Source organism: Oncorhynchus nerka, linkage group LG5 (genome assembly GCF_034236695.1).
Source record: "Oncorhynchus nerka isolate Pitt River linkage group LG5, Oner_Uvic_2.0, whole genome shotgun sequence".
NCBI classification, from domain to species: domain Eukaryota; kingdom Metazoa; phylum Chordata; class Actinopteri; order Salmoniformes; family Salmonidae; genus Oncorhynchus; species Oncorhynchus nerka.
In genome coordinates, this window is record NC_088400.1 from 2,314,487 (window position 1) to 2,337,251 (window position 22,765).

The window sequence follows — 22,765 nt, forward strand, 5'->3', positions numbered from 1 at the left end:
CTGGTTGACATTAAGTCTCTAATTTGATGAAATACTTCCAGCTATCCTGTGTTTATCAGATCAATGCAGATGAAGGGCATTAGATGTTGAGATGAACTGGTTTTTAGGGTATTTACATGCATAGGAAGTGTAGTGTACCGTTTAAATTATATCTGTATAAAACTATTACAAATCAGAGTTCAATCCTATTAGTTCCAATGTGTAACCATTGATGTCCCAAGTGCAGGAGAGGTAAACACTGTTGAAGAGTATAACTGTAATACATACATGCAGACACAGAGTCATTCAAAGACTGGAGTTTGATACTCCTGGTATTGGATATGACTGAAAAATAATCTCAAAAGACTTTCATACCTGAACAGCACGTTTATTTGCCAAGGTAGAGTCATTGATCAGTGAATATATTAAATGTACAGGCTACAATGTGGGGATCTCATGCATGGTAATAACTACATGTATATACTTCCATTCTTGGCACAAAGTTATATTATATTCTACTCAATTCATAGGCTTCATTAATGTCATTCAGACTGTTTTGAAGTTGATACATGATAGCTGAGGTTCATAGCTCAGTTCTGAACTAATATGTATACCAAACGTTTGGGTCCACACACAGATCGGCTCGATAGCTAGCTACACATCCATAGGCATACAGGTATTGATTCACAATATACACACAGCAGTATGTGGAGACCCCTTCAAATTAGCGGATTCGGCTATTTAAGCCACACCCGTTGCTGACAGGTGTGTAAAATCAAGCACACCATGCAATCTCCATAGACAAACATTGGCAGTAGAATGGCCTTACTGAAGAGCTCAGTGACTCTCAACGTCATAAGATGCCACCTTTCCAACAAGTCAGTTCGTCAAATTTCTGCCCTGCTCGAGCTGCACCAGTCAACTGTAAGTGGAAACGTCTAGGAGCAACAACGGCTCAGCCGTGAAGTGGTAGGCCAAACGAGCTCGCAGAACGGGACCACTGAAGTGTGTAGTGCATAAAAATTGTCTGTCCTCAAATGCAACTCACTGAGTTCCAAACTGCCACAGCAACGTCATTGGGGTCATGAAAGGAGTGTTAGACTGAAACAAGAAGTAGAATATGGAAGTGCCTACCTTGTTAGTCAACTGTCCCCAGAAGAGTAGCTCCCTGTGGTACTGAGACCATGTGGGCCCCTCCTCCTCAGTCCCCCTCCAACCCAGTGAGGCCTCTGTGGCATTCCTCTCCAGGCCCCAGCAATGCCCTTGAATTAACAGGAAACACTAGACCAGCCCACCGCTGGCCACAAGACCATTCCACACTATGGGACACACCAACACACTCCTGTTTTCACTCTTCAATCAGTCAAGGCTTCTCTCAGTCTTCCCTCCTAGAGTTCCTCTCCGACCCTCTCTCCCCATCTTCCCTCCTAGAGTTCCTCTCCGACCCTCCTAGAGTTCCTCTCCGACCCTCTCTCCCCGTCTTCCCTCCTAGAGTTCCTCTCCGACCCTCCTAGAGTTCCTCTCCGACCCTCTCTCCCCGTCTTCCCTCCTAGAGTTCCTCTCCGACCCTCTCTCCCAGTCTTCCCTCCTAGGGTTCCTCTCCGACCCTCTCCCAGTCTTCCCTCCTAGAGTTCCTCTCCGACCCTCTCTCCCCTCCTAGAGTTCCTCTCCGACCCTCTCTCCCAGTCTTCCCTCCTAGAGTTCCTCTCCGACCCTCTCTCCCAGTCTTCCCTCCTAGAGTTCCTCTCCGACCCTCTCTCCCAGTCTTCCCTCCTAGAGTTCCTCTCCGACCCTCTCTCCCAGTCTTCCCTCCTAGAGTTCCTCTCCGACCCTCTCTCCCAGTCTTCCCTCCTAGAGTTCCTCTCCGACCCTCTCTCCCCATCTTCCCTCCTAGAGTTCCTCTCCGACCCTCTCTCCCCGTCTTCCCTCCTAGAGTTCCTCTCCGACCCTCCTAGAGTTCCTCTCCGACCCTCTCTCCCCGTCTTCCCTCCTAGAGTTCCTCTCCGACCCTCTCTCCCCGTCGTCCCTCTCCGACCCTCTCTCCCTTCCAACAAGCTGAACACCGCTGCTGCTAGCCAAGACCAACTCATTGCTAAAATAGAGGGAGATGGTGTCTCTATCACTGTGGTGGAGGGGGGAATGATTAAGATTGTGTCCCAAATGTCACCCTAGTCCCTACAGAGTGCACAACTTTTGACTAGAGCCCTATGAGCCTCCTGGTCAAAAGTAGTGCACTACATTTGGAACAGGGTGCCATTTGGGACAAAGCTTTGGAGAAGAGCAGCCGTTTAGGTCCTGAAGTCACCAATGACGGGAGTGGAACAGAAGAAAGGCTGGTAGACACACACGGTATCAACATGGATTTACTGCACACTAAGACGTGAAACCAGAGGTTTGGAACTATAACATACCGCTACTGACACTTTGCAATGTCAGTCAACATTATAAAACATGTCAACACATTGGAGTTGTTCAAATCATTATGTATTTTGTTCCAATAATATATACATATATACTGTTACAACCTGTCTTTATATACACCATGGACTGGATTAGGGTTGCAAAACTCTTGTTTACTTTCCCCCCCAAAAAAGCAAGAAATCCATAATCATCCAACTAGGAGTTCTGGAAACAAGGACATTTTAGGAAAGTAACCCAAAGACTTGAATGGTTTACCTACGGGAGACAGACATTAATACTGCAACTAAAGCAGAAATAAAGAGCTGTTGTACAGCTGAATGACAAGCACAGGTTCAATTCATTATCTTTATCATTTTACTGTACAACAATGTGTAAATTGTAAACTGACGAACTGGAAGAGAGAGAGAGATGGAGTAGTATTATATTACAGTACAATAACTTTCCTACATTAAATATGCAAATAAATTATATTATGCAAATAAAATGACTGTAGGTAAATATAAAATGGCAACAGCCTGTTTTCAACCAATCAAAAACCAGGAGGTTATTGGTTAATCTACTTTGCCTGGCAACGCCCAAGCCTGAAATAATTAATTCTTGCCTCTTCATAGGTTCCACTGCACATCATGTGACTTGTCAACAATGCCACAATTTCTGGACAGATCCTCAAGAATGTGTTGAGAAGCCTGTGATTAACATGTCAGAGCTTTTTAAACACCATGAGACTATATAGTACCATCAGAGAGCCTAGAAACACCATGAGACTATATAGTACCATCAGAGAGCCTAGAAACACCATGACAGACTATATAGTACCATCAGAGAGCCTAGAAACACCACGAGACTATATAGTACCATCAGAGAGCCTAGAAACACCACGAGACTATATAGTACCATCAGAGAGCCTAGAAACACCATGACACTATATAGTACCATCTGAGAGCCTAGAAACACCATGAGACTATATAGTACCATCAGAGAGCCTAGAAACACCATGAGACTATATAGTACCATCAGAGAGCCTAGAAACACCATGAGACTATATAGTACCATCTGAGAGCCTAGAAACACCATGAGACTATATAGTACCATCTGAGAGCCTAGAAACACCATGAGACTATATAGTACCATCAGAGAGCCTAGAAACACCACGATACTATATAGTACCATCAGAGAGCCTAGAAACACCATGATACTATATAGTACCATCTGAGAGCCTAGAAACATCATGAGACTATATAGTACCATCTGAGAGCCTAGAAACACCATGACACTATATAGTACCATCTGAGAGCCTAGAAACACCATGAGACTGTATAGTACCATCAGAGAGCCTAGAAACACCATGACACTATATAGTACCATCTGAGAGCCTAGAAACACCATGAGACTATATAGTACCATCTGAGAGCCTAGAAACACCATGAGACTATATAGTACCATCTGAGAGTCTAGAAACACCATGAGACTATATAGTACCATCTGAGAGCCTAGAAACACCATGAGACTATATAGTACCATCTGAGAGCCTAGAAACACCATGAGACTATATAGTACCATCTGAGAGCCTAGAAACACCATGAGACTATATAGTACCATCTGAGAGCCTAGAAACACCAACGCCTATTAATAACTAAGATGTGTATCCATCAATCAATCCTTTGGTTGTGAGCAATAACCTCAATAAATAAGGTTTACTTTGCAGCTAAGGATGTTGTTGTGTAAAGAACCTCATTCGTCAGTACTGCAGTATGTACTGTAATACTATAATGTGGGATATGAGATATGAACATATAACAGTATAATGTGAGATGCAGTATATACTGTAATACTATAATGTGGGATATGAGATGTGAACATATCCTTTTGTACTGGTTAATGGAAGTTGTCAGTAATCCATTTTAGGACATCCAGTTTTCCACGTCGCTGCTGCTAACCCTCTTGGTGCTGATAGTCCTAAAACAACGTAGTAAAGTGCCATCGTTTGCTGTGCACCATTAAAAAGACCTTAAATGTCTTAATGAGTGATTTGTTCCTGCTGTAGGAGTAGTCTCCCCGCTGTAGGAACAGTGTCTCGGCTGTAGGAGTAGTCTCCCCGCTGTAGGAGCAGTCTCCCTGCTGTAGGAGCAGCCGCAGTAGGAGCAGTCTCCCCGCTGTAGGAGTAGTCTCCCCACTGTAGGAGCAGTCTCCCCACTGTAGGAGCAGCCGCAGTAGGAGCAGTCTCCCCGCTGTAGGAGTAGTCTCCCCGCTGTAGGAGCAGTCTCCCCGCTGTAGGAGCAGTCTCTCCGCTGTAGGAGCAGTCTCCCCGCTGTAGGAGCAGTCTCCCCGCTGTAGGAGCAGTCTCCCCGCTGTAGGAGCAGTCTCCCCGCTGTAGGAGCAGTCTCCGTGCTGTAGGAGCAGTCTCCCCGCTGTAGGAGCAGTCTCCCCGCTGTAGGAGAAGTCTCCCCGCTGTAGGAGCAGTCTCCCCGCTGTAGGAGCAGTCTCCCCGCTGTAGGAGAAGTCTCCCCGCTGTAGGAGAAGTCTCCCCGCTGTAGGAGAAGTCTCCCCGCTGTAGGAGCAGTCTCCCCGCTGTAGGAGCAGTCTCCGTGCTGTAGGAGAAGTCTCCCCGCTGTAGGAGAAGTCTCCCCGCTGTAGGAGAAGTCTCCGTGCTGTAGGAGAAGTCTCCCCGCTGTAGGAGCAGTCTCCCCGCTGTAGGAGCAGTCTCCCCGCTGTAGGAGCAGTAGGAGCAGTCTCCCCGCTGTAGGAGAAGTCTCCGTGCTGTAGGAGAAGTCTCCCCGCTGTAGGAGCAGTCTCCGTGCTGTAGGAGCAGTCTCCCCGCTGTAGGAGACTCAGTGAGTTCCAATACAATGGGTTTGTCAAGTCATGTGCTGAAACAAATGTTCCTTTATCCACTAGTTCCTGCCCCAAGGTTGGGAGAAAACAGCGACTGTGTCGATCACGATGAAACAAAATTCTCCCTCCAATCCAGCATCGAGTTTGTCCGGGTTAGTTTTATTTTTTGGGGGCCCATCCCATCCTGGGTCTGTTTGTTCTTCATATCCTACCAGAACCTAGCACCAGTCACCCAAATAAATGAGGCAAGAAATAAATGATGATTGGCGTTATGACTAGATGGAGCTATTGTATGAGGATTTCTCTACAGTATGGTTCCAAGCTGGTTAGTTCTTTAGTTTGAAGCAGTGAAAAGGAGTGAGAACCCCTCTCTCCCTTCCAGGGCAGCCTATCAGAAAGCAGAGCACCTCTCTCCCTTCCAGGGCAGCCTATCAGAAAGCAGAGCACCTCTCTCCCTTCCAGGGCAGCCTATCAGAAAGCAGAGCACCTCTCTTCCTCCAGGGCAGCCTATTAGAAAGCAGAGCACCTCTCTCCCTTCCAGGGCAGCCTATCAGAAAGCAGAGCACCTCTCTCCCTTCCAGGGCAGCCTATCAGAAAGCAGAGCACCTCTCTCCCTCCAGGGCAGCCTATTAGAAAGCAGAGCACCTCTCTCTCTTCCAGGGCAGCCTATTAGAAAGCAGAGCACCTCTCTCCCTTCCAGGGCAGCCTATCAGAAAGCAGAGCACCTCTTCCTCCAGGGCAGCCTATTAGAAAGCAGAGCACCTCTCTCCCTCCAGGGCAGCCTATTAGAAAGCAGAGCACCTCTCTCCCTTCCAGGGCAGCCTATTAGAAAGCAGAGCACCTCTCTCCCTTCCAGGGCAGCCTATTAGAAAGCAGAGCACCTCTCTCCCTTCCAGGGCAGCCTATCAGAAAGCAGAGCACCTCTCTTCCTCCAGGGCAGCCTATTAGAAAGCAGAGCACCTCTCTCCCTCCAGGGCAGCCTATTAGAAAGCAGAGCACCTCTCTCCCTCCAGGGCAGCCTATTAGAAAGCAGAGCACCTCTCTCCCTTCCAGGGCAGCCTATTAGAAAGCAGAGCACCTCTCTCCCTTCCAGGGCAGCCTATTAGAAAGCAGAGCACCTCTCTCCCTTCCAGGGCAGCCTATTAGTTAGCAGAGCACCTCTCTCCCTTCCAGGGCAGCCTATTAGAAAGCAGAGCCCCTCTCTCCCTTCCAGGGCAGCCTATTAGAAAGCAGAGCCCCTCTCTCCCTTCCAGGGCAGCCTATTAGTAAGCAGAGCACCTCTCTCCCTTCCAGGGCAGCCTATCAGAAAGCAGAGCACCACTCTCCCTTCCAGCGCAGCCTATCAGAAAGCAGAGCACCACTCTCCCTTCCAGGGCAGCCTATCAGAAAGCAGAACACCTCTCTCCCTTCTCCATAGAGGTCTTCCTAGCTCCCATGTTGAACTTGAACTTCGACTGGTCAGCGATCATCTGGTTTATTTCATTCTGTTTGTAGGAGGACAGTTTCTGACCGATCCATGCTACCTTAGTCTCTTCCTGGTTACCATGGATACACCTCAGACAGGCTCTGCCAATCAGGTAGGCCACCTCGGCCAGGTTGAGGAGAACACACACCCCCGACACGGAGAGCATGAACACGGTGAAGATGGTTTTCTCCGTGGGTCGCGACACGAAGCAGTCCACAGTGTTGGGGCAGGGGTACGAGTCACACTTGACCAGACGGAACATCTTGAAGTCAGGGTAGATCAAGTAGAATATATACAGGAAGCAGACTTCCAGAACGATCCTAAACAGCACACTGATCATGTAGGTCCACCAGAGGGCGCCTGTGATCGCAAACTTCTGGTTCTTGAGTTGTTCCAGCTCCTTAGGGGAACCGCGCCCGGACTTCTTCAGGATCCTCTTGTTGATGTGTCTGCGATGGGCTACATGCATGGCCACTAGGAGAGCAGGCGTGGACACCAGGATGAGCTGCAAGGCCCACAGGCGGATGTGTGAGATGGGAAAGAACTGGTCATAGCAGACAGAGTTGCAGCCGGGCTGCTGGGTGTTGCAGGTGAAGCCAGACTTCTCGTCGCCCCAGACAGACTCGGCCGCCACCACGAGGACCAGGATTCTGAAGATGAAGATGACAGACAGCCAGATGCGGCCGATGCCGGTAGAATGCCTGTTTACGCCGCTGATTACGGCGTAAAAGGACCCCCAGTTCATTTTCGATTCCAGGTCTGGAGAGGAGAAACAAGAAGGGATATAGTTCAGACTGTTTAATGTTTCAGCTCTGAAAGCTTTTCTCAAGACCAGTCTGGAAAGGAGAAACAAGAAGGGATATAGTTCAGACTGTTTAATGTTTCAGCTCTGAAAGCTTTTCTCAAGACCAGTCTGGAAAGGAGAAACAAGAAGGGATATAGTTCAGACTGTTTACTGTTTCAGCTCTGAAAGCTTTTCTCAAGACCAGTCTGGAAAGGAGAAATGTCAAGCTGATGATCACACTCAGGAGACTAACTTTTCCTTAGAAGAATATAGGACTTAGGAAACAATGCATCTCACTGGGGCGGCAGGGTAGCCTAGTGGTTAGAGTGTAGAGGTGGCAGGGTAGCCTAGTGGTTAGAGTGTTGGACTAGTAACCGAAAGGTTGCAAGTTCAAATCCCCGAGCTGACAAATCTGTCGTTCTGCCCCTGAACAGGCAGTTAACCCACTGTTCCTAGACCAGTTAACCCACTGTTCCTAGACCAGTTAACCCACAGTTCCTAGACCAGTTAACCCACTGTTCCTAGACCAGTTAACCCACTGTTCCTAGACCAGTTAACCTACTGTTCCTAGACCAGTTAACCCACAGTTCCTAGACCAGTTAACCCACTGTTCCTAGACCAGTTAACCTACTGTTCCTAGACCAGTTAACCTACTGTTTCTAGGCCCTCATTGAAAATAAGAATTAGTTAACTAAAAGGTAAATGAAATACAAGCTGACGTTCGATCACACTGGTGGTCATTCTCTAGAAGAACGAGGAAACATGTAATAAAGGAATTAGGGGACATCACGTTGGTAACATATTGATATAGTCATTGAAACTGTACAATCTCTGAGTCAACCCTTAATAAAGGCAATCAATCAAACCTGTAGTGAGGAAGAGAGAGTTCTTAAATAACCCCACAGGTGTACTGTATGTATCCAATCAACAATCATCCGTAATGCTTGAGCTCAAATCACTAAAACACCAGACACGTCGGACAGAAAAACCCCATTCTCAAACGTACTAACGTGGACTTAAACAGAACCTTCCTCCTATATAGTCAACAACCCCCAACAAAACACACCCTTGTCTGCACCTAGACACGTCGGACAGAAAACCCCCATTCTCAAACGTACTAACGTGGACTTAAACAGAACCTTCCTCCTATATAGTCAACAACCCCCAACAAAACACACCCTTGTCTGCACCTAGAAAATTGCCCTACTTTCAACCAGGACCCATTGAATAGGGTGTGATTTAGAAAGCAGCCCCAGTACTCCCTGAGCTGTTGGTCCTACCAGTCTCCGCCGGCCGCGGCGGCAGCACCAGGTCCTTAAACCACCACCGTCAGGTGTAGCCTGGCCATGGAGCTGGAGCGGTCGGGTCACAGCAACGGCAAACAAGACTCAGCCAATCCCTGGCCTGCGCTTTAAGAACCTCGGGGCGATGGCCTAACACGGGCGTAACGTCACGCCACGTAACGGTCCGATAGCCAATAGAGAAACGATAACGGAGACATGTGATCCATTCAACAAGTATTAATACTGACTGACCGTAACCTGACCTTCAGACAGACGGACAAACGGACACGGCTACACCAGACAGGCAGGCCAAGATATATTCTCCAAGCAACGACTCAAAACATCCATCTCACTAGAAGAATCTTACATCTAACTTCAGACAGACACTGTCTAAGACCTCTACTGTAACTGAAGAAATATAACCAATCTCAAAACAGTCTTTAAACTATACCAATCATAAAATACACCCAGATCAAACCAAGAGAAGTTATTGTATCGAGTGAACAGATGTTTCATATCAATAACTACTGTCTTTCTGCAGAACCATTCTAGAATCTAGTCTGGAATTCTAGAATTCTCAGAGAACTCCAGAACACCTCAGAATCTCTTTCCTTTTCCTCCGGAATCTCAACACATCATCATCCCAAAGGTTAATAAAGAGAATCAGAGATATGATGGATTTTACCTTCAGCTGTGGTGGTACACAAAATGTGTACAAAGAAGGGTTCAATTAAATGTGTTTATTTTATCATGGAATCAGAAGGCTCTTGGCTTGTGAACACGATGCGTTGGTAAAATGCTAATCATTCCCGCGACACTAGCCACTACCCTGCACCGTAGCAGAGCCCAGCGCAGCACAGCGGTCATATGGTCTTATATAAACTATTACCATACAATGCTGCCCTTTATCAGAGCCCCAACAAGACTCTGTGTTATTCTGATGAAACGCCCTGGTTTCTGCCTACCCCCAGCGGAACATGCAGTAGAAAGAATCTGTGTGGACACAAAAGACCTGAGCTCCATGCCACATTATTTATGGTGCTGGGAGGGGAGGGCAGAGGGCTTCTGACCCGAACCCCTGAGCGAGAGAGCAGGGGAACAAGGCGGGCAGTGGGCAAAATGAGATGTTTGCAAAATCATTCAAGAAACTATGAATCAAACAGTTCCAGACGTGGACAGTCAATGTCTTTGTGCTATATACTGGGTGTTTATTTAGGGAATAGCTGGTTCTGATTGGCTTGTTCCCCTGATCTATCCATTAGATGGTTCTGATTGGCTTGTTCCCCTGAGCTATCCATTAGATGGTTCTGATTGGCTTGTTCCCCTGAGCTATCCATTAGATGGTTCTGATTGGCTTGTTCCCCTGAGCTATCCATTAGATGGTTCTGATTGGCTTGTTCCCCTGAGCTATCCATTAGATGGTTCTGATTGGCTTGTTCCCCTGAGCTATCCATTAGATGGTTCTGATTGGCTTGTTCCCCTGATCTATCCATTAGATGGTTCTGATTGGCTTGTTCCCCTGATCTATCCATTAGATGGTTCTGATTGGCTTGTTCCCCTGATCTATCCATTAGATGGTTCTGATTGGCTTGTTCCCCTGATCTATCCATTAGATGGTTCTGATTGGCTTGTTCCCCTGATCTATCCATTACATGGTTCTGATTGGCTTGTTCCCCTGAGCTATCCATTAGATGGTTCTGATTGGCTTGTTCCCCTGATCTATCCATTAGATGGTTCTGATTGGCTTGTTCCCCTGATCTATCCATTAGCTGGTTCTGATTGGCTTGTTCCCCTGATCTATCCATTAGATGGTTCTGATTGGCTTGTTCCCCTGATCTATCCATTAGATGGTTCTGATTGGCTTGTTCCCCTGATCTATCCATTAGCTGGTTCTGATTGGCTTGTTCCCCTGATCTATCCATTAGATGGTTCTGATTGGCTTGTTCCCCTGATCTATCCATTAGATGGTTCTGATTGGCTTGTTCCCCTGATCTATCCATTAGATGGTTCTGATTGGCTTGTTCCCCTGATCTATCCATTAGATGGTTCTGATTGGCTTGTTCCCCTGAGCTATCCATTAGATGGTTCTGATTGGCTTGTTCCCCTGATCTATCCATTAGATGGTTCTGATTGGCTTGTTCCCCTGATCTATCCATTAGATGGTTCTGATTGGCTTGTTCCCCTGATCTATCCATTAGATGGTTCTGATTGGCTTGTTCCCCTGAGCTATCCATTAGATGGTTCTGATTGGCTTGTTCCCCTGAGCTATCCATTAGATGGTTCTGATTGGCTTGTTCCCCTGAGCTATCCATTAGATGGTTCTGATTGGCTTGTTCCCCTGAGCTATCCATTAGATGGTTCTGATTGGCTTGTTCCCCTGAGCTATCCATTAGATGGTTCTGATTGGCTCGTTCCCCTGAGCTATCCATTAGATGGTTCTGATTGGCTCGTTCCCCTGAGCTATCCATTAGATGGTTCTGATTGGCTCGTTCCCCTGAGCTATCCATTAGATGGTTCTGATTGGCTCGTTCCCCTGATCTATCCATTAGATGGTTCTGATTGGCTCGTTCCCCTGAGCTATCCATTAGATGGTTCTGATTGGCTTGTTCCCCTGATCTAGCCATTAGATGGTTCTGATTGGCTTGTTCCCCTGATCTATCCATTAGATGGTTCTGATTGGCTTGTTCCCCTGATCTATCCATTAGCTGGTTCTGATTGGCTTGTTCCCCTGATCTATCCATTAGATGGTTCTGATTGGCTTGTTCCCCTGATCTATCCATTAGATGGTTCTGATTGGCTTGTTCCCCTGATGTTCTGATTGGCTTGTTCCCCTGATCTATCCATTAGATGGTTCTGATTGGCTTGTTCCCCTGATCTATCCATTAGATGGTTCTGATTGGCTTGTTCCCCTGATCTATCCATTAGATGGTTCTGATTGGCTTGTTCCCCTGATCTATCCATTAGATGGTTCTGATTGGCTTGTTCCCCTGAGCTATCCATTAGCTGGTTCTGATTGGCTTGTTCCCCTGATCTATCCATTAGATGGTTCTGATTGGCTTGTTCCCCTGATCTATCCATTAGATGGTTCTGATTGGCTTGTTCCCCTGAGCTATCCATTAGATGGTTCTGATTGGCTTGTTCCCCTGATCTATCCATTAGATGGTTCTGATTGGCTTGTTCCCTGATCTATCCATTAGATGGTTCTGATTGGCTTGTTCCCTGATCTATCCATTAGATGGTTCTGATTGGCTTGTTCCCCTGATCTATCCATTAGATGGTTCTGATTGGCTTGTTCCCCTGATCTATCCATTAGATGGTTCTGATTGGCTTGTTCCCCTGATCTATCCATTAGATGGTTCTGATTGGCTTGTTCCCCTGATCTATCCATTAGCTGGTTCTGATTGGCTTGTTCCCCTGATCTATCCATTAGCTGGTTCTGATTGGCTTGTTCCCCTGATCTATCCATTAGCTGGTTCTGATTGGCTTGTTCCCCTGATCTATCCATTAGATGGTTCTGATTGGCTTGTTCCCCTGATCTATCCATTAGATGGTTCTGATTGGCTTGTTCCCCTGATCTATCCATTAGATGGTTCTGATTGGCTTGTTCCCCTGATCTATCCATTAGATGGTTCTGATTGGCTTGTTCCCCTGATCTATCCATTAGATGGTTCTGATTGGCTTGTTCCCCTGATCTATCCATTAGATGGTTCTGATTGGCTTGTTCTCCTGATCTATCCATTCGATGGTTCTGATTGGCTTGTTCCCCTGATCTATCCATTAGATGGTTCTGATTGGCTTGTTCCCCTGATCTATCCATTAGATGGTTCTGATTGGCTTGTTCCACTGATCTATCCATTAGATGGTTCCACCACAGAAAAGCTCCAGGCAAAATGCTAGCGTGTTCCCTATACAGTGAAGTACGTTTGAGCAGAGCCCATTAGGGAATAAGGCACCATTTTAGACTCATCCATATATCCTCAACATGACGGCTGCAGAGACAAACGGAACAGGCTATACGGACACTCCTGACCTGCAAACCAACATTTCATTTCAGAATTGGTTCAAATTAGGGAGAAGGTAATGGCAGCGCTCGACTTGGACTGTAATCGGTGCCGGTACTGTTTTATATTTAGGTGCAGGAGATCCACAACACTGTTGAGCTGATATTCTCTAAGAGGAACAGGAGCTCAAGCAGTACAAAATTTGAGGTGCTGGTACTCAGCTCGATTTTTGGTTAGTTGTTTTACAGGTCAGGAGTGTCCTATTCCCGAGACAGAAAGATGAAAACAGTTGACCTCACTCCTGCGTCGCCCTCCGTCATGGCACCATCAGCTCATCTGAAAGAGTTGATTCAGCGCAGATGCCCCCTGAGCAAAATAGACTTTATGGAAACAAATATTTACAGTTAAAAGCTAGCCTGGTCCCAGATCTGTGTGTGATCTAGTACTCCATTGCAGTCATTGTCAAGCCAATTGGCATAACAAGGAGTAGGCCTGACGACAGAAACAGACCAAGGAGTTGGCCTAACGGCAGAAACAGACCGAGGAGTTGGCCTGACGGCAGAAACAGACTGTCACTCAGGCTACAGAAACAACACCTGTTTGTCCTGTGATATCAGATGACCTAGAATCAGTTCACTGTACCATTATTCTACATCTCGATGCCCAGGGCTGTTCCTGCATCAGTTGTGATAAAGAGGTGGGAGGGTCAGGTTCATCCTGTTGTTGGTTAATACAAGTTATGGAGACTTGAGAGAATACAACATCGTAATGAGTTATGGAGACCTGAGAGAATACAACATCGTAATGAGTTATGGAGACCTGAGAGAATACAACATCGTAATGAGTTATGGAGACCTGAGAGAATACAACATCGTAATGAGTTATGGAGACCTGAGAGAATACAACATCGTAATGAGTTATGGAGACCTGAGAGAATACAACATCGTAATGAGTTATGGAGACCTGAGAGAATACAACATCGTAATGAGTTATGGAGACCTGAGAGAATACAACATCGTAATGAGTTATGGAGACCTGAGAGAATACAACATCGTAATGAGTTATGGAGACTTGAGAGAATACAACATCGTAATGAGTTATGGAGACTTGAGAGAATACAACATCGTAATGAGTTATGGAGACCTGAGAGAATACAACATCGTAATGAGTTATGGAGACTTGAGAGAATACAACATCGTAATGAGTTATGGAGACCTGAGAGAATACAACATCGTAATGAGTTATGGAGACCTGAGAGAATACAACATCGTAATGAGTTATGGAGACCTGAGAGAATACAACATCGTAATGAGTTATGGAGACCTGAGAGAATACAACATCGTAATGAGTTATGGAGACCTGAGAGAATACAACATCGTAATGAGTTATGGAGACCTGAGAGAATACAACATCGTAATGAGTTATGGAGACTTGAGAGAATACAACATCGTAATGAGTTATGGAGACCTGAGAGAATACAACATCGTAATGAGTTATGGAGACCTGAGAGAATACAACATCGTAATGAGTTATGGAGACCTGAGAGAATACAACATCGTAATGAGTTATGGAGACCTGAGAGAATACAACATCGTAATGAGTTATGGAGACCTGAGAGAATACAACATCGTAATGAGTTATGGAGACCTGAGAGAATACAACATCGTAATGAGTTATGGAGACCTGAGAGAATACAACATCGTAATGAGTTATGGAGACCTGAGAGAATACAACATCGTAATGAGTTATGGAGACCTGAGAGAATACAACATCGTAATGAGTTATGGAGACTTGAGAGAATACAACATCGTAATGAGTTATGGAGACCTGAGAGAATACAACATCGTAATGAGTTATGGAGACCTGAGAGAATACAACATCGTAATGAGTTATGGAGACCTGAGAGAATACAACATCGTAATGAGTTATGGAGACCTGAGAGAATACAACATCGTAATGAGTTATGGAGACCTGAGAGAATACAACATCGTAATGAGTTATGGAGACCTGAGAGAATACAACATCGTAATGAGTTATGGAGACTTGAGGACAATATGGTACATTTGAATTGTTCTGTCAAATACAAAATGAAGACCAGTGAGAGATCCTGTAATGAATAAACCATTTATTATTCAACACACAGATACATATCAAATATGTAAAATGGTCAGAAAAGTAGCTAATAATATGACAGAAGGCAAAAACATTGCAAACTTAGTGAAGGAAAAATAACACGCCACAGCGTCATTTAAAGTCATAAAAGGAAAGTTCACAGTGAAGAACTGTTGTCAAATACACAGAATGGATCATCCTCCTACATTTGCAGGATTATGAGGGCTGACTAAATAAAGACAGCCGGTCTGTTGGCTGACTAAATAAAGACAGCCGGTCTGTTGGCTGACTAAATAAAGACAGCCGGTCTGTTGGCTGACTAAATAAAGACAGCCGGTCTGTTGGCTGACTAAATAAAGACAGCCGGTCTGTTGGCTGACTAAATAAAGACAGCCGGTCTGCTGGCTGACTAAATAAAGACAGCCGGTCTGTTGGCTGACTAAATAAAGACAGCCGGTCTGTTGGCTGACTAAATAAAGACAGCCGGTGTGCTGGCTGACTAAATAAAGACAGCCGGTGTGCTGGCTGACTAAATAAAGACAGCCGGTCTGCTGGCTGACTAAATAAAGACAGCCGGTCTGCTGGCTGACTAAATAAAGACAGCCGGTGTGCTGGCTGACTAAATAAAGACAGCCGGTGTGCTGGCTGACTAAATAAAGACAGCCGGTGTGCTGGCTGACTAAATAAAGACAGCCGGTGTGCTGGCTGACTAAATAAAGACAGCCGGTGTGCTGGCTGACTAAATAAAGACAGCCGGTGTGCTGGCTGACTAAATAAAGACAGCCGGTGTGCTGGCTGACTAAATAAAGACAGCCGGTGTGCTGGCTGACTAAATAAAGACAGCCGGTGTGCTGGCTGACTAAATAAAGACAGCCGGTGTGCTGGCTGACTAAATAAAGACAGCCGGTGTGCTGGCTGACTAAATAAAGACAGCCGGTGTGCTGGCTGACTAAATAAAGACAGCCGGTGTGCTGGCTGACTAAATAAAGACAGCCGGTGTGCTGGCTGACTAAATAAAGACAGCCGGTGTGCTGGCTGACTAAATAAAGACAGCCGGTCTGCTGGCTGACTAAATAAAGACAGCCGGTCTGCTGGCTGACTAAATAAAGACAGCCGGTGTGCTGGCTGACTAAATAAAGACAGCCGGTGTGTTGGCTGACTAAATAAAGACAGCCGGTGTGCTGGCTGACTAAATAAAGACAGCCGGTCTGCTGGCTGACTAAATAAAGACAGCCGGTCTGCTGGCTGACTAAATAAAGACAGCCGGTCTGCTGGCTGACTAATGACTGTTGGTCTGTTGGCTGACTAAAGACAGCCAACGGTCACCCATGACACCCATAGTGCACCCTGGGAAGGAACATTTTAAAGGCCCACCTTTTGGCATCAGAGAGAAAAATCAAGCCTCATCTTGGTGATGTAGAGAAATGCATTTTCACAAAAATTTCCTGCAATTCTATACAAATTTCACCAAGGAGCGGAGAGAAATGTTTACAGTTTTAAAAGGAATTTCATGCAATGCATTTCTCCATGGGTAATGTGTTATTTTGCTCAAATATAAACAATATCAATAATGCTAAATTGTTCTTGTAATTTTATATTTCTCCCCGAATGTCCAGCTTTTATTTTGGTGAGTGGTAGTTTTCAGAGAATATATTATGAACAGCTAGCTTCATTATCTACATTACTTCATCTGGTTTTATGAACAGTTACCATTATCTACATTACATGTTAGGGTGGCCTAGTGGTTAGAGCGTTGGACTCGTAACCGGAAGGTTGCAAGTTCAAACCCCCGAGCTGACAAGGTACAAATCTGTCGTTCTGCCCCTGAACAGGCAGATATAACCCACTGTTCCTAGTCCCTCATTGAAAATAAGAATTTGTTCTTAACTGACTTGCCTAGTAAAATAAAGGTAAAATAAATAAAAAATAAAATAAAATCTTCATCTGGTTTTAGTTTGTCCTTCACGAAAATGTATTTAAAAATGAAAATATACAGTACCAGTCAAACGTTTGGACACACCTACTCATTCAAGGGTTTTTCTTTATTTGACTACTTTCTACATTGTAGAATAATAGTGCAGACATCAAAACTATGAAATAACACATATGGAATCATGTAGTAACCTAAAAAGTGTTAAACAAATCAAAATATATAGTTTATATTTGAGATACTTCAAAGTAGCCACCCTTTGGCATTTTCTCAACCAGATTGTGTAACCTTCATTTAACTAGGCAAGTCAGTTAAGAACAGATTCTTATTTACAATGACGGCCCACCCCGGCCAAACCCGGACGATGCTGGGCTAATTGTGTGGCCGTCCTATGGGACTCCCAATCACGGCCGGATGTGATACAGCCTGGATTCGAACCAAGGACTGTAGTGAGGCATCTTGCATTGAGAGGCTGTGTCTTAGACTGCTGAGCCACTCAGGAGCCCTAGTTCATGAGGTAGTCACCTGGAAGGCATTTCAATTAACAGGTGTGCCTCGTTAAAAGTTCATTTGCGTTTGAGCCAATCAGTTGTGTTGTGAGAAGGTAGGTGGTACACAGAAGATAGCCATTTTTGGTAAAAGACCAAGTCCATATTATGGCAAGAACAACTCAAATAAGCAAAGAGAAACAACAGTCCATCATTACTTTAAGACATGAAGGTCAGTCAATACAGAACATTTCAAGAACTTTGAAAGTTTCTTCAAGTGCAGTCGCAAAAAGCATCAAGCACAATGATAGAACTGACTCTCATGAGGACCGCCACAGGAAAGGAAGACCCAGAGTTACCTCTGCTGCAAAGGATAAGTTCATTAGAGAGTTACCAGCCTCAGAAATTGCATCCAAAATAAATGTTTCACGGAGTTCAAGTAACAGACATCTCAACTGTTCAAAGAAACCACTACAAGGACACCAATAAGAAGAGACTTGCTTGGGCCAAGATACATGAGCAACGGACATTAAACAGGTGGAAATCTGTCCTTTCGTCTGAAGAGTCCAAATTTTTGATTTTTGGTTCCAACCGCTGAGCCTTTGTGAGACGCCGAGTAGGTGAACGGATGATCTCTACATGTGTGGTTCCGACCGTGAAGCATGGAGGAGGAGGTGTGATGGTGTGTGGTTCCCACCTTGAAGCATGGAGGAGGAGGTGTGATGGTGCTTTGATGGTGACACAGTTATTTATTTAGAAGTCAAGGTACACTTAACCAGCATGGCTACCACAGCATTCTGCAGAGATACGCCATCCCATCTGGTTTGGGCTTAGTGGGACGATCATTTGTTTTTCAACAGGACGATGACCCAACACACCTCCAGGTTGTATCAGGGCTATTTTACCAAGAAGGAGAGTGATGGACTGCATCAGATTACCCGACTTCAACTCAGTTGAGATGGTTTGGGATGAGTTGGACCTCAGAGTGAAGGAAAAGCAGCCAACAAATGCTCAGCATATGTGGCAACTCCTTCAAGTATGTTGGAAAAGCATTTCAGGTGAAGCTGGTTGAGAGAATGCCTAGAGTGTGCAAAGCTGTCATCAAGGCAAAGGGTGGCTATTTGAAGAATCTCAAAAATATTTTTGATTTGTTTAACACTTTTTTGGTTATTACATGATTCCATATGTGTTACTTTATAGTTTTGATGTCTTGACTATTATTCTACAACGTAGAAAATAGTCAAAAGTAAAAAAAGATGACACTGCCCGCCAAAAGGATTTACAATGGCAGAACATTTTAGAACAAGGCTGGGCTTCCAATTTGGCCACATAGTGACCACCTGTATCAAGGCTGGTTAATGGAGGCAGGTGGCTCATGAAGGGGAGGTGAGGGGGAATGAACTACAACACCTTCATCAGCCTGATTACTTCTTATTCTGGGTGTAACAGGAAATAAGGTACTTGTTCCAGGCAGACTGACATTTCTTGGTTCGCTCCTGCGCACTACCTACAACACAGAGACAGAGAGAGGCAGACACATGAGACAGGCAGACTGACATTTCTTGGTTCGCTCCTGCGCACTACCTACAACACAGAGACAGAGAGAGGCAGAGAGACAGAGAGAGGCAGACACATGAGACAGGCAGAGTGAGAGAGCGAGGACCACAATGAGAGTTGAGCTTCAAGACTATTGTATATAAGCTGCTGCCCTCTAGTGGAGAAGCTCAGAATGATCACCGGGACAACAAAGTAGAAGGCACCTACTTCTCTTGAATCCCAGATTCCTCAGCTTGTCATGTTTAGCATGTCCATTCTGAGCCAGTCTCAGAGACAGAGAGGCTCCTCTCCTGAAACAGACAAAACATTTCATTACAGAATCACTCGGTGCTTAAACATTTCAGTTTATTTACCATGTGAGATAAACACATTTCAGTTTATTTACCATGTGATAAACACATTTCAGTTTATTTACCATGTGATAAACACATTTCAGTTTATTTACCATGTGATAAACACATTTCAGTTTATTTACCATGTGATAAACACATTTCAGTTTATTTACCATGTGATAAACACATTTCAGTTTATTTACCATGTGATAAACACATTTCAGTTTATTTACCATGTGATATAAACATATTTCAGTTTATTTACCATGTGATATAAACATATTTCAGTTTATTTACCATGTGATAAACACATTTCAGTTTATTTACCATGTGATAAACATATTTCAGTTTATTTACCATGTGAGATAAACACAGTGCATTCGGAAAGTATTCAGACCCCTTGACTTTTTCCACATTTTGTTAAGTTACAGCCTTATTCTAAAATGGATTAAATCCTTTTTCCCCCCTCATCAATCTACACACAAAACCTCATAATGACATCACAATACCCCATAATGACATCACAATACCCCATAATGACATCACAATACCCCATAATGACATCACAAAACCCCATAATGACAAAAACATGTTTTTAGAAAATGTTTGCAAATGTATATAAAAAATATATATAAACTGAAATATCACATTTACACAAGAATTCAGACCCTTTACTCAGTACTTTGTTGAAGCACCTTTGGCAGTGATTACAGCCCCTGGTCTTCTTGGGTATGACGCTACAAGCTTGGCACACCTGTATTTGGGGAGTTTCTCTCATTCTTCTCTGCAGATCTTCTCATGCTCTGTCAGGTTGGATGGAGAGCGTCGCTGCACAGCTATTTTCAGGTCTCTCCAGAGATGTTCGATCGGGTTCAAGTCCGGGTTTTGGCTGGACCACTCAAGGACATTCAGAGGCATGTCCCAAAGCCACTCCTGTGTTGTCTTGAACAGGTTCTCATCAAGAATCTCCCTGTACTTTGCTCCGTTCATCTTTCCCTCGATCCTGACTAGTCTCCCAGTCCCTGCCTCTGAAAAACATCTCCACAGCATGATGCTGCCACCACCATGCTTCACCATAGTGATGCTGCCACCACCATGCTTCACCATAGTGATGCTGCCACCACCATGCTTCACTGTCGGGATTGTGACAGGTTTCCTCCAGAGGTGACTCTTGGCATTCAGGCCAAAGAGTTCAATCTTGGTTTCATCAGACCAGATAATCTTGTTTCTCATAGTCAGAGTCCTTTAGGTGTCTTTTGGCAAACTCCAAGCAGGATGTCATGTGCCTTTTACGAAGGAGTGGCTTCCTTCTGGCCACTCTACAATAAAGACCTGATTGGTGGAGTGCTGCAGAGATTGTTGTCCTTCTGGAAGGTTCTCATCTCCATCGAGGAACTCTGGAGCTCTGTCAGAGTGACCATCGGGTTCTCTGTCACCTCCCTGACCAAGACCCTTCTCCCCCGATTGCTCAGTTTGGCCGGGCGACCAGCTCTAGGAAGAGTCTTGGTGGTTCCAAACATCTTTCATTTAAAAATGGAGGCCACTGATCTTGGGGACCTTCAATGCTGCAGAAATGTTTTGGTACCCTTCCCCAGATCTGCGTCTCGACACAATCCTGTCTCGGAGCTCTACGGACCATTCCTTCAACCTCATGACATGGTTTTTGCTCTGACAACTGTGAGACCTTCTATAGACAGGTGTGTGCCTTTCTAAATCTTGTCCAATGAATTGAATTTACCACAGGTGGACTCCAATCAAGATGTACAGTATAGTGCATTCTGGTACTCAGGTTGACTTTTACAATAAACTCACACCTCACGGCCCCCAGTTGTAATAACCTCACGTCCCCGTTACAATAACCTCACGGCCCCCAGTTATAATAACCTCACGTCCCCAGTTATAATAACCTCACGGCCCCCAGTTATAATAACCTCACGGCCCCCAGTTATAATAACCTCACGTCCCCCAGTTATAATAACCTCACGGCCCCCAGTTATAATAACCTCACGGCCCCCAGTTATAATAACCCCCAGTTATAATAACCTCACGTCCCCCAGTTATAATAACCTCACGTCCCCCAGTTATAATAACCTCATAGCTCACGTCCCCCAGTTATAATAACCTCATAGCTCACGGCCCCCAGTTATAATAACCTCATAGCTCACGTCCCCCAGTTATAATAACCTCATAGCTCACGTCCCCCCAGTTATAATAACCTCACGTCCCCCAGTTATAATAACCTCACGTCCCCCAGTTATAATAACCTCACGTCCCCCAGTTATAATATCCTCACGTCCCCCAGTTATAATAACCTCATAGCTCACGGCCCCCAGTTATAATAACCTCATAGCTCACGGCCCCCAGTTATAATAACCTCATAGCTCACGGCCCCCAGTTATAATAACCTCACGGCCCGCAGTTATAATAACCTCACGGCCCGCAGTTATAATAACCTCACGGCCCCCAGTTATAATAACCTCACGGCCCCCAGTTAAAATAACCTCACGTCCCCCAGTTAAAATAACCTCACGTCCCCCAGTTAAAATAACCTCATACCCCAGTCACGCCCCCAGTTATAATAACCTCACGTTATAATAACCTCACGGCCCCCAGTTATAATAACCCCACGTCCCCCAGTTATAATAACCTCACGGCCCCCAGTTATAATAACCTCACGGCCCCCAGTTATAATAACCTCACGGCCCCCAGTTATAATAACCCCACGTCCCCCAGTTATAATAACCCCACGGCCCCCAGTTATAATAATAACCCCAGTTATAATAACCTCACGCCCCCAGTTATAATAACCTCACGTCCCCAGTTATAATAACCTCATGTCCCCACGCCCCAGTTATAATAACCTCACGTCCCCCAGTTATAATAACCTCATACCCCAGTTATAATAACACGCCCCCAGTTATAATAACCTCAGTTATAATAACCTCACGCCCCCAGTTATAATAACCTCACGCCCCCAGTTATAATAACCTCACGTCCCCCAGTTATAATAACCTCACGGCCCCCAGTTATAATAACCTCATTATAATAACTCACGCCCCCAGTTATAATAACCCCACGTCCCCCAGTTATAATAACCCCCAGTTATAATAACCCCACGTCCCCCAGTTATAATAACCCACACGTCCCCCAGTTATAATAATCTCACGTCCCCAGTTATAATAACCTCACGTCCCCCAGTTATAATAACCTCACGTCCCCCAGTTATAATAACCTCACGTCCCCAGTTATAATAACCTCACGTTATAATAACCCCCCCCCAGTTATAATAACCTCACGTCCCCAGTTATAATAACCTCATAGCTCACGCCCCCAGTTATAATAACCTCACGTTATAATAACCCCCAGTTATAATAACCTCCCCCAGTTAGCTCACGTCCCCCAGTTATAATAACCTCACGTCCCCCAGTTATAATAACCCCACGTCCCCCAGTTATAATAACCCCACGTCCCCCAGTTATAATAACCTCACGTCCCCCAGTTATAATAACCTCCACGGCCCCAGTTATAATAACCCCACCCCCAGTTATAATAACCCCCCCCAGTTATAATAACCTCACGGC

The 22,765-nt window shown here is 45.1% G+C and overlaps 1 protein-coding gene across 1 annotated transcript in view; it reads right to left on the minus strand.

The window, feature by feature from the left end:
- Positions 1 to 5,032: 5,032 nt before the first annotated feature.
- Positions 5,033 to 22,765, minus strand: part of LOC115127259 (uncharacterized) — a 49,224-nt gene continuing 31,491 nt past the window's right edge. The window contains exons 8-11 of the mRNA XM_065019014.1: positions 19,056 to 19,142; positions 18,853 to 18,875; positions 18,724 to 18,802; positions 5,033 to 7,578 (exon numbers count right to left, since the gene is read on the minus strand). Of these exons, the coding sequence (XP_064875086.1) occupies positions 6,615 to 7,578; positions 18,724 to 18,802; positions 18,853 to 18,875; positions 19,056 to 19,142 (1,153 nt within the window). The 3' untranslated portion in view covers positions 5,033 to 6,614. The remainder of the gene's footprint in view (positions 7,579 to 18,723; positions 18,803 to 18,852; positions 18,876 to 19,055; positions 19,143 to 22,765) is intronic.